The sequence below is a fragment of the Anas acuta genome, chromosome W (genome assembly GCF_963932015.1).
Source record: "Anas acuta chromosome W, bAnaAcu1.1, whole genome shotgun sequence".
Taxonomy (NCBI): Eukaryota; Metazoa; Chordata; class Aves; order Anseriformes; family Anatidae; genus Anas; species Anas acuta.
In genome coordinates, this window is record NC_089016.1 from 18,709,586 (window position 1) to 18,722,009 (window position 12,424).

A 12,424-nucleotide genomic window follows, 5' to 3' on the forward strand; every position below is an offset into this window, starting at 1 on the left:
TGGAAGCACAACACAGCCCAGAGAAAGCAGTCTAGGAGGTTTCTGGAGAAAGTGGAAGATAGCTTCCTGACGCAGCTGATTAGTGAACCTACCAGGGGTGGTGCCCCGCTAGACCTTCTCCTCACAAACAGAGAAGGACTGGTGGAGGATGTGATTGTCGGGAGCTGTCTTGGGCAGAGTGACCACGAAATGGTGGAGTTCACTATTCTTGGCGAGGCCAGGAAGGGGACCAGCAAAACCACTGTGTTGGACTTTCGGAGAGCTGACTTTGGGCTGCTCAGGACACTAGTTGGTGGAATCCCTTGGGAGGCGGTTCTGAAGGGCAGAGGGGTCCAGGAAGGCTGGGCGCTCTTCAAGAGGCAAATCCTAATGGCACAGGAGCGGTCTGTTCCCACGTGCCCAAAGATGAGCCAGCGGGGAAGAAGACCAGCCTGGCTGAACAGAGAACTGTGGCTTGAGCTTAGGAGAAAAAAGAGGGTTTATAATCTTTGGAAAAGTGGGCAGGCCACTAGGGAGGACTATAAGGATGTAGCGAGGCTGTGCAGGGACAAAATTAGGAAGGCCAAAGCTCATCTGGAGCTCAATCTGGCTACTGCTGTTAAAGATAACAAAAAACGCCTTTATAAATACATCAACACAAAAAGGAGGACAAAGGAGAATCTCCATCCTTTACTGGATGCAGGGGGAAACTTAGTTACAAGAGATGAGGAAAAGGCGGAGGTGCTCAATGCCTTCTTTGCCTCAGTCTTTAGCAGCAATACCGGTTGTTCTCTGGATACCCAGTACCCTGAGCTGGTGGAAGGGGATGGGGAGCAGGATGTGGCCCTCACCATCCACGAAGAACTGGTTGGTGACCTGCTACGGCACTTGGATGTGCACAAGTCGATGGGGCCGGATGGGATCCACCCATGGGTACTGAGAGAACTGGCAGAGGAGCTGGCCAAGCCACTATCCATCATTTATCAGCAGTCCTGGCTATCGGGGGAGGTCCCAGTTGACTGGCGGCTAGCAAATGTGATGCCCATCTACAAGAAGGGCCGGAGGACTGACCCAGGGAACTACAGGCCTGTCAGTTTGACCTCAGTGCCAGGGAAGCTCATGGAGCAGATCCTCTTGAGAGTCATCATGCGGCACTTGAAGGGCATGCAGGCGATCAGGCCCAGTCAGCATGGGTTTATGGAAGGCAGGTCCTGCTTGACGAACCTGATCTCCTTCTATGACAAAGTGACGTGCTGGGTGGACAAGGGAAAGGCTGTGGATGTGGTCTACCTTGACTTCAGCAAGGCTTTTGACACCGTCTCCCACAGCATTCTCCTCAAGAAACTGGCTGCTCTTGGCTTGGACTGGCGCACGCTTCGTTGGGTTAGAAACTGGCTGGATAGTCGGGCCCAAAGAGTTGTGGTAAATGGAGTCAAGTCCAGTTGGAGGCCAGTCACTAGTGGCGTTCCCCAGGGCTCGGTGCTGGGGCCGGTCCTCTTTAACATCTTCATCAATGATCTGGACGAGGGCATTGAGTGCACCCTCAGTAAGTTTGCAGATGACACCAAGTTAGGTGCGTGTGTCGATCTGCTCGAGGGTAGGAAGGCTCTGCAGGAGGATCTGGATAGGCTGGACCGATGGGCTGAGGTCAACTGCATGAAATTCACCAAGGCCAAGTGCCGGGTCCTGCACCTGGGGCGCAATAACCCCAAGCAGAGCTACAGGCTGGGAGATGAGTGGTTGGAGAGCTGCCAGGCAGAGAAGGACCTGGGAGTATTGGTTGATAGTCAGCTGAATATGAGCCAGCAGTGTGCTCAGGTGGCCAAGAAGGCCAATGGCATCCTGGCTTGTATCAGAAACAGCGTGACCAGCAGGGCTAGGGAGGTGATCGTCCCCCTGTACTCGGCTCTGGTGAGGCCGCACCTCGAGTACTGTGTTCAGTTTTGGGCCCCTCGCTACAAGAAGGACATCGAGGTGCTTGAGCGGGTCCAAAGAAGGGCGACGAAGCTGGTGAGGGGCCTGGAGAACAAGTCCTACGAGGAGCGGCTGAAGGAGCTGGGCTTGTTCAGCCTGGAGAAGAGGAGGCTCAGGGGCGACCTTATCGCTCTCTACAGATACCTTAAAGGAGGCTGTAGTGAGGTGGGGGTTGGCCTGTTCTCCCACGTGCCTGGTGACAGGACGAGGGGGAATGGGCTAAAGTTGCGCCAGGGGAGTTTTAGGTTAGATGTTAGGAAGAGCTTCTTTACTGAAAGGGTTGTGAGGCATTGGAACAGGCTGCCCAGGGAGGTGGTGGAGTCACCATCCCTGGAAGTCTTCAAAAGACGTTTAGATGTAGAGCTTAGGGATATGGTTTAGTGGGGACTGTTAGTGTTAGGTTAGAGGTTGGACTCGATGATCTTGAGGTCTCTTCCAACCTAGAAATTCTGTGATTCTGTGATTCTGTGATCTCCATTTCCCCATTGCCCCGGGAACCATCTGCTTCCTGCTGTACTTCATACATGCCCAGTTTGGTATTCTCTGCTCATTTGTTTACAGCTTGATATTGGTCTGTCACTTACTTGATTTCATTATGTTGTCTTAATAGGGAGAAAAGTTCCCTACATGTCCAACCACTCGCCCATACTACATATAAAAATTGTTCGTATGTCCCAACTGATACTTTTTGGAGGTTGCCTAGAACATTTGTCAGAATATTTATTAGTGTTCACTGTTCAGGAAGAAGATGTAAGGTAGATCTCAAACCAAGTGAACTGTATTATACTCACTGGAAAGAAAAAAGCTGGAAGTGTAAAGAGGGTAGATAAACCTGCTTCAGGCTGTTTTGGCTGGTCTTGAGTGAGGGACTTCCTCTCCAGTTTGGAAGTGCTCTGCTGTCACCATGGAAGCCCATGCCTGCATCCAGCAGTGCTTTCTTACTCTTTTAATGCTGTGCTTGTGTTTTTCAGCACCCTGAAGAGATCCCTGGACGTTTTCAAGCAACATAAGTAATCCTTCTTATTCTTCATCTATCAGGACATTTGGCAGTGCTGAAGCCTTCAGGCTACTGCTTGGGAAGAAGCAGAGAAATCTCCATAACTGTATCATACCAAGATCAGGTGTAGGCTGTCATCATTGTCTGGCTCAGCCCAGCACATGGAATTTAGGATACAGTGCTCCAGGGCACGGTTAGCAGAGGGGACTCATGGCAAGACCCTTTGCGGATCTGTTGGGTTTTTGGGGCAGCTTCAAAGTTGTGCAGTATCTGAAGCTGTCCATGGAAAGTTCATCTGGGTTTTGGACTGGCTCATCCTGCCCTCTTCATGCAAATATGCAGTAATCAGATCATCCAAGCGATGAGGCTTTGGCCACCATACAGTGACCATTCCTCACCATTCTGCTGCCCTTTGCTGAAGTCTGGCAGCTACAGCTCCACCACCATCCGTCCTGGCCAGATATTTCTGCTGCCGTGTTCCTGGGCTGATGCTCTAACGAGGCTCTGCCCTGCAGTAGCTGATGCTTTAATAGCTTCGGGTTTGAAATAGCTCTGGGTGTTGACTCATGAGCCACAGTTTGTCTTAGCTGCCTTTGTGAGCTGCAAATGAGTTGCTGCTTTGCTTGCTGGCTGGGTGTTTCGTGGTACGGCCGCTCTCCTCCAGCAGGGCTAGCTCAGTGTGACACCGAGGATGAGCCTGAGATTTATTTAGCAATAGTTTTTCTATGTCCCAAGTTGCTTCTCTGCTAGCCTGGGGCAGTACTTCCTTCAGACAGATGCTTTAGGGTGTGATGAAACATGCCTGAATTAATCCAGATTAGGAGGAAAAGTGACTGTGTGTTTGTCGCGTTAAGGGGTGTAGCTGATTAACCGTCACGGGCCCGTTTGGATTCAGAGTACTGAACCAGTCGGACATTCACCAAAACTGGGGGTCCGTTCGGACATTCACCAAAAACGTAATAACCGCCTGGGGGTCCACTCAGACATTCACCAAAAACGTATTAACCACCTGGGGGTCCGTTCAGACATTCACCAACAATGCATTAACCGTCTGGGGGTCTGGTTAGATTCAGAACACTGAATTATCACGGATAATCACCCTCACCCAAGTCGCATTAATGAAAGCTATCACAATGCAATCAAGTATGGTTTATTACAGCAACAGATAATCAGGTTCTTTTGGATTGCCGGTGATAGTGACTGTCTGCAAAAGCAAGTTAGTATGTATGAAATACACAGGCGTTATAGGTGTTATAGATGTGACAGGTGTTATAGGTGTTACAGATGTTACAGGTGTTACAGATGTTACAGATGTTACAGGTGTTACAGATGTTATAGATGTTACAGGTGTTACAGGTGTTACAGGTGTTACAGGTGTTACAGGTGTTATAGGTGTTATAAGTGTTATGGGTGCACAGCCTAGAAATAAACGCGTTGAAAGGATCAAAGACTCTATATAGAGATTTATAAGCAAATATTCAGATCTCACCCAAAGGCGTCCCAATGGGGGGGAAAGAGAGGCTCAGCCCGTCGACTGATCCCAGGAGTCAGGAGGTCCTAAGGATGCTGTATGTCCTCGGGATGGTATCTCCCCTGACGGTGGTATCTTCCCTAACATCCCCTCTCTCTTGGGCCAATTTATATTATTTTCTATCTTTTAGGTGGAGCTTGAGTGGCTCTAGTCAAGCATATCTTAGTTATGATTGGTGTAAAGTTTTCCCGTCTCTGTTTAAAGTAATAGGCTCCGAGAAATTCAGAGCGCATGCTCAGTGAGGGGTGGTCGCACCTTGGAGGCGGGTAGCTTTTGGGATGGAGGTGTGTTTTGGTATTATAATGATATTATAATGAGCAAAAAGAACACTAGGGTACAGCATTTGTCAAAACATGACAGGTCTTTGGCTTAGGGTGGCAAAAAGTGCTGCAGTTATGCCCTACCCTGAAAGCCTCTTCAAAGCTGTACCTTTTCCTTAAAAAACATGAATGTTAGTTTTATTTTCCTAGTTACTTCAGGCATTTACACCACATAATCCACCCCGTGACTATAGTCACTCAAGCTTCACGACAGTTGAAATATGTCGGGGATGTCACATACATTCTCGGATTGAGGTTTATCGAGTGTATGTACATTGTGTAGGGATGCTAAACGTTTCATCATAAACCAGAGTTTAACATACAAACTAATTGTCAGTATAAAACATAATACAGTGAGTATTAGCAGAACAATAACAGGGTGAAGCATCTTGTTGAAGATTCCCTTGGCAGCTGGCGACCATCCAAACAAAGTGTCCCACCATCGGTGTCTCTCATCTCTCTGCACTCTTTCCATCACTCGATGTATTTCTTGTGCATCATGGTGGACAGTAATCAGAGTCTTTTGTCCATTTTCTCGGACTTGTGTCATCAGCTGCTTCAGGTCCTCATGTACCAGCAATTTCTTCACCAAGGTGAGGTTCATTCCAATAGGAGTAGGCAGCAGTTCATGAAGCAGAATATAATTAGATGCAATAAGTTGATAAGAAGTGACAGGAACTGAGTATTTAAAATCACATCCTAGAATTTTGGTAAAATTGCAAACACAGACATTAGAGAGATTACTGGTATCTACCACTGTATCATCTACGACTATAGAATCACAATGAGTTCTCATACAAACACAACCTTTCCCAATATATACAAGTACAGTTTTAAGGGTTTCATTAGGATGTATCTCAAAGTGGCAAATATTTTGCTCAGTGTCAAGACAAATGTCTTGAGATTCCAGCGTGTTACTTTCACAGATGAAACCTTTTTGTTCACGCACAATGCATGCATTTACATCAATTGTTTGCCACTTTCCTCCCTTTTGATGGGCCCATACTTTATGCTCTTTAGGATAAAGTATAGTTCCATTGTGATTGAGTCCTAATGCAATGATTGGATATACATTGTATACGGTGGCATTACTTATAGTAAGTATAAAGGCAACAATTTTATCATTTTCTGCATAATGGATAAAGTTGACTAATTGCCACCAAGCTTGAAATTCTTTTTCAAATTCTGAAGCATTATCCCAAATCAGTTTTCGAATTTCAGTGGGTAAAGTTCCTCCTTCTCCCTCTCTAATAATAGCTGCTGCTACAGATTGTATCCATAACTGCGCTTGGATACAGCTCAAGGCAAGGGAGGTATTGCCTTGTGTTTTTCCAAGGGCATTTACAATTAATTGATGATCATTTTCCTCAATTTGTTCCCAATAGGGCAAAATATCTGATAGAAGCCATTGATTTGCTCCTAAAGCCAATAAGGATGATTTTATTGGTTGTTCCAGTTTCCTTAGGTCATCTGTAGTAGCAGTTATTCTACTCATTAAGACCTCAGCATCAATGCTATTTAATATACCTAATCCTGTCCCTAATAACCCAGTTGCATCCCGTGGCACGCGCTGAGATTGTTTTAGAGAACGTCCATGTAACCATGCTAACCAGCCGGTGTAGGCAGTTCTCAGAAAGGTGGTACATTTCGAGTTAATTTCAGAGATATTAATGTGCAGCGCTAGCTCTACCCTTTTTAGGGACCAACTAGGGTTAAAGAGAATTTGTTGTTGTCCCACATTTTTAATTATGTAAGGACCTGTTTTGAAGATGGAGGGAGTTAGACCAATGGGGGGCTGAGTTGGTTCATTTTCAAATATCTGCGGAGGCAGAGGCTTCTTATCCTTTGTAGTCGATGATGTTTCTGTATTAACCATGAATTCAAATAATATTTCTGTGCCTCTGTAACCCCAAAGACAGTACACAATTATAGGTTTAGTGAAAGTAAAATTGTACCAGCAATCAAAATTTGGTTCAGTTATTTTAGTTATTTGGCAACCAATTTGTATTGTTTGTCCAGACATGGCTTAAAGTTCAGCCATTCTTAGAGAATCATTCCAACTCCATTCATCTTTTGAAAATATTTTGTTTCCATGTAGAACTAAAGTAGAGAGATTTAGGTCCTTTCTGTTTTGAGATGTTCCAGTGACTGTGCTATACTGTGACAATACATGGTTAAATGCCACGGTGAAACACCTCAGCTCCATGCACAGCCACAGTAGCTAAGTTTCCTTTAAGGTCTGTAATTGCATCAAGGTCAGGGTAAAGCATAGCATCATTAATCCAAACTGTTGATTCGTCATCTTCCAGCTGTCCATATACAGTTCGCTCAGGGTTCCTGTGAACACAAAAGAAAATAAAATATGCTCGGTTGTATTCAACCGGCAGGGTTAGAAAGAGGGTGAAATAGCAATCTTTGATTTCCCATGCGTAGAAATATTTGGGAGTAGTTAGCACTATTGCTACTGTTAGAAACACAGAAGGTTTTCACTATCTCTGCCATGTTTGGAACTGCGGCAGTCAAAGGTGTAGTGTTAGCGTTCAGCTGTCTGTAATCCACTGTAAAATGCCATTGCCTGGTTGGTTTCTTTACCGTCCACACTGGTGAATTGTAAGGTGAATTGGTCCTTTTAATAATGCCTCTTTTTTCCAATTCTGTTACCACCCCGTCAATCCCCATAAGTGCTGCTGCTGACAACAGATATTGCCGATCATTACCGATTTTAGCAGGGGATGAGGGTATGGATGTTTGTAACAGGCTCAGTCTCATGATGCCTGAATCCCTTTGATGTGTCGCGAAACTCCACACTGTTCCATCAGGGAGTTTCCACGCACGACCACGCAGTACGTCAAATCCTAAAATATTAGTGTATGCAGCACCAACTAATACTTCTACCCTGGTTAATTTTTGTTCCTCTGGCAACCAGAGTGAAATTTTTGCGGTAGGGCATTGTTTTTCCACACCATCGATTCCTGTAAATTTAACCCTGCGTCGACCAGGTGTTATACCCAGGGTCTGTGCGGTCTCATGTGTGATTACTGACATTTGAGCCCCAGTATCAATAAGAAAATTTACCAATATTTTTCGGGGTCCAACAGGAATGGCAATGATAGGGTCAGATTGTTCATTAGAGAGCCATTGAATTGCTAATACCCGCCGAGCAGGGTGGCTCACTGCCCTCCCCGGGGATAGGAGTTTTTTTGCTGGGATTCTGTTTTGTCACTTAAGCTTGGTGCCGAAGGTGTACATTCTTTACGGACGGGATTTTTTCCTGTTAAGCAATCCCCTCCATCTGGAACATTTTTCTTACCCAGAGATTGGACTAATGTACGGAGGTCATCTAGAGAAGCACCACGCAAGAGTGGTCGGGATGCACCCAAAGCTAGGGCCTTACGCCAGAGCTCATCCCGTTCTTTATTAAATTTGAACCTGTTTTTAAAATTAGGGTATCTGGGATTTTTAGTGTGGATTTGGCGGACTCGCCGAGAGTGATCTTGGGGCTTAATACTGGATGAATTAATCCAGCCCATTCGGCGTCCGTATTTATCTAGGTCTTGGACAAATTCACTCCATGTGGGAATAGGAAAGTTTGGATTTCGCCTACGACCACGATCACCATCCCTATGAGCAGCTTGTATACGATCCTGGGTGTTTGCTACAAACATTTTAAGACAATCAGGGAGCCCACGGATAAGAGGGGTTAACTGAACCGGATCAATAGGAGCTAACATCGGGGATTTCCTAAATTCATCTCTTTCATATATCGCCTGAATGCAGGCTGCTTTCTGTACTGCTACAGCCAGGTCAGCTCCTGGTGTGGTGGTTAAAAATACTCCAGGTCTCCAAAAGCCTCCTACCTCTTCCTCACTCAACATCATTCGATCTCCTCCTTTAAGAGAAACTCGACACACATACTCAACTTCTGATTCCCCTGACCGCCTTGAGAACTTCTCCTGTATTTTAACCAACTCTGCTGGTGGCAACGGAATCGTTCGCACAGTAGTGCGGATTTCATCATTATCATCAACAGCAGTCTCAGTCTTAACCAAAGGTCTCAAGGAAATGGATTGGGGTTCAGAATCAGAAATCTCTTCAACACCATCATCACTGTCAGACCAGAAATCACTGTCCCAGCTTTCAGGTTCTGCATTATGCAGCACTCCACGAATCTGCTTGACCGGAGCACAAGGCTGTACTTTATTTAACAGATGACTAACCCTCTCCAGCAATTGTTTAAGATGATTATTCTCATGCACAAGTTTATCATTTTCACTCACAAGTTTATCATTTTCACTCACAAGTTTATCATTTTCAATGGAAAGTTTATTATTTTCATCCAAAAGTTTATCCACTCTGATTCCTAATGTTTTTCCCGTCTCCCTTTCAAAGGCCAATGATGACTTCAACACATCAATCTCTGATTTCAAAGCTGTATGTTCCGCATCAGAGATCAGTTTGGGAGCAGGAGTTTCCTTAGCTTTTTGCCGAGCACAAGACAAACAAGCTCCTAACACAGCACAAATTGCACCTTTACACTTTCTTTGACCAATCTTTCGTGAAGCCTGACACTGCTCAATGTGCTCTACCACTTTCTCCTCATCTTTCCAAAACTTTTGGGAAAACTCCTTCCCTGCCTGGGAAGGGGCACATTTATATTTTTGCAGTAGTTTATCCATAGCAATCCTGCCGACTACGCCAATTTTACTGTCGCGTTAAGGGGTGTAGCTGATTAACCGTCACGGGCCCGTTTGGATTCAGAGTACTGAACCAGTCGGACATTCACCAAAACTGGGGGTCCGTTCGGACATTCACCAAAAACGTAATAACCGCCTGGGGGTCCACTCAGACATTCACCAAAAACGTATTAACCACCTGGGGGTCCGTTCAGACATTCACCAACAATGCATTAACCGTCTGGGGGTCTGGTTAGATTCAGAACACTGAATTATCACGGATAATCACCCTCACCCAAGTCGCATTAATGAAAGCTATCACAATGCAATCAAGTATGGTTTATTACAGCAACAGATAATCAGGTTCTTTTGGATTGCCGGTGATAGTGACTGTCTGCAAAAGCAAGTTAGTATGTATGAAATACACAGGCGTTATAGGTGTTATAGATGTGACAGGTGTTATAGGTGTTACAGATGTTACAGGTGTTACAGATGTTACAGATGTTACAGGTGTTACAGATGTTATAGATGTTACAGGTGTTACAGGTGTTACAGGTGTTACAGGTGTTACAGGTGTTATAGGTGTTATAAGTGTTATGGGTGCACAGCCTAGAAATAAACGCGTTGAAAGGATCAAAGACTCTATATAGAGATTTATAAGCAAATATTCAGATCTCACCCAAAGGCGTCCCAATGGGGGGGAAAGAGAGGCTCAGCCCGTCGACTGATCCCAGGAGTCAGGAGGTCCTAAGGATGCTGTATGTCCTCGGGATGGTATCTCCCCTGACGGTGGTATCTTCCCTAACATCCCCTCTCTCTTGGGCCAATTTATATTATTTTCTATCTTTTAGGTGGAGCTTGAGTGGCTCTAGTCAAGCATATCTTAGTTATGATTGGTGTAAAGTTTTCCCGTCTCTGTTTAAAGTAATAGGCTCCGAGAAATTCAGAGCGCATGCTCAGTGAGGGGTGGTCGCACCTTGGAGGCGGGTAGCTTTTGGGATGGAGGTGTGTTTTGGTATTATAATGATATTATAATGAGCAAAAAGAACACTAGGGTACAGCATTTGTCAAAACATGACAGGTCTTTGGCTTAGGGTGGCAAAAAGTGCTGCAGTTATGCCCTACCCTGAAAGCCTCTTCAAAGCTGTACCTTTTCCTTAAAAAACATGAATGTTAGTTTTATTTTCCTAGTTACTTCAGGCATTTACACCACAGTGTTATTCGTTTGAATAACTTCTCTCGATACGAGTTTCTTAAATGGAAGTGCAGGCCCCAGCATGACTGATGATGAATCACTCTTACATAGGCAGACCTTGCTTGGAAAGTGCTGCTGCTTTCAAGTTTCTGCAGGGGAATTCATGAGGTGGAAGGGGTCTCTGGGTAAGTCTGATGTCAGCTAGAAAAGCTGGCTTAAGCAAGAGCCTTTTTAGGAATGTATATATACATTTCTTTTCTTTGCAGAGATAGACAGTGTGGGACAAGGTCACATCCAGCTGGCGCAAACCCTTCGTGAGGAAGCCAAGAAAATGGAAGAATTCAGGGAGAAGCAAAAGCTGCATCGGAAGAAGGTCAGGTGTTGAGGACACTGTGGGAGAATCTGGCACCTTCCTTCACTGCAGGGCATCGTTCCTGCCCGGCGATGGGCTTCTCTTGGCCCCTGGCCCCCTCTGTGCCCCAGCACACTCTGTGCACACCAGTGCCAGGAAGTCCTGGGCTCCTTCCTACATGTTGCAACTGTGCTGGAGAACTGTGTGAACCCCTGACTTCCTTCTTCTCACTGCCACGTGTTGTCCTTCAGGGTCCTTTGGGGACAGAGATGGAAGGGGCTCCCTCCAGCCATGCCAGCCTTGACAAGGAATGTTTTTAAGGTGTTGTGGTGGTTTTACTCGGGTGGGCAGCTGAGCTCCACCTCAGCCGCTCTCTTACTCCCTGTTGAGGGATTTTTGAAACAGCAAAGATCCCATGGTTTGCTGCAGCTGAGCAAACCAAGCTACCAGGACGACTATGAGAAGTTCCCATGACAGTGTTCACATCGCCCGATTGAGGAATTTAGAAAAATATTGTTGCCAGCAGCTGGCTTCAAGGACAAGGTCTACGTGACTGCTAATCACAAGGGGGTTGTTTTCTTGCAGGTGGGGTTGTTTTCGTGCAGTTGTTTGTCTGAGTGCTTTTGACCAATAATCTTGTGTGAGACACTATCCGCCCCTGTTAAGTTCACTATAAAAGTCAGGCTATTGGGGTAATAAAGGGAGAGCATGATCTGACCATACTGGTGTCTGTTGTGTTTTCGGCTGTTCTTCCTGCAACATATGGCGCCCGAACAGGGACCTGAGACCCGGCGAGATGCTGAGAGCCCTGAGAGACGCTGAGGGACACGGAGAGACTTCAGAGACACGGAGAGCCCTGAGAGACGCGGGAACAAAGGAATCGCGGTGAGACGCGGGACATCCGGAGTCGAGTTGCTACGGGAGATCGGAGGCGTCAGTGAACAACGGCAGACGACCGCCACCGTGTGGCGAGTTGGCACATAGCAGAGGGGTGGAGATCACGACCCTGCAGCCCGTCTGATGTAACCATGGAGGAAGCGGCTGTGCAGCTTCTCTCTAGCATTCTCTCTAAGAGAGGCGTATCTTGCAATGTAAAAAAAATCAAATCCTTGGTACACTGGGCCCAGAAGGAGGGTTTTCTAAAGGAAATCCTTCTAATTTTTAGCCCAGATGAGTGGCGGCTCGTAGGAGATCATTTAAGGGATACAACCATCACAAGTGGAAAGTTGGATAAAGATCTATGTATGACCTGGCATGCAGTGCTTAACACACTGTGCGGTATGAAAACCGAATGGCAGATGGCTATGGTGGCGGCGCAAGCTTTCTCAGTACCATCTGGGACTGACAGACTGCCGAGTATGAAACCTGAGACTTCAGGAATTCAGCTGACACGATTTTTATCG

At 46.0% G+C, this 12,424-nt stretch overlaps 4 protein-coding genes across 4 annotated transcripts in view; 1 reads left to right on the forward strand and 3 right to left on the reverse strand.

Moving 5' to 3' along the window:
* Positions 1–12,424, reverse strand: part of LOC137847016 (uncharacterized) — a 257,368-nt gene that overhangs the window by 66,532 nt on the left and 178,412 nt on the right. The window lies entirely within an intron of this gene.
* LOC137847037 (uncharacterized) overlaps positions 1,490–12,424 on the forward strand; it is a 222,527-nt gene continuing 211,592 nt past the window's right edge. Inside the window, exon 1 of the mRNA XM_068665309.1 lies at positions 1,490–2,420. Within this exon, the coding sequence (XP_068521410.1) occupies positions 1,636–2,334 (699 nt within the window). The 5' untranslated portion in view covers positions 1,490–1,635 and the 3' untranslated portion in view covers positions 2,335–2,420. The remainder of the gene's footprint in view (positions 2,421–12,424) is intronic.
* On the reverse strand, positions 4,934–10,293 carry LOC137847196 (uncharacterized). Its single transcript, XM_068665479.1, has 2 exons — positions 10,154–10,293; positions 4,934–7,138 (listed from the first exon to the last, which is right to left on the reverse strand). Exon 2 carries the CDS (start codon positions 6,822–6,824, stop codon positions 5,007–5,009), a length of 1,818 nt encoding a protein of 605 aa, XP_068521580.1. The 5' UTR covers positions 6,825–7,138; positions 10,154–10,293; the 3' UTR covers positions 4,934–5,006.
* LOC137847197 (uncharacterized) lies at positions 7,821–10,102 on the reverse strand. The gene is made up of 2 exons (XM_068665480.1): positions 9,674–10,102; positions 7,821–9,631 (listed from the first exon to the last, which is right to left on the reverse strand). Exon 2 carries the CDS (start codon positions 9,475–9,477, stop codon positions 7,972–7,974), a length of 1,506 nt encoding a protein of 501 aa, XP_068521581.1. The 5' UTR covers positions 9,478–9,631; positions 9,674–10,102; the 3' UTR covers positions 7,821–7,971.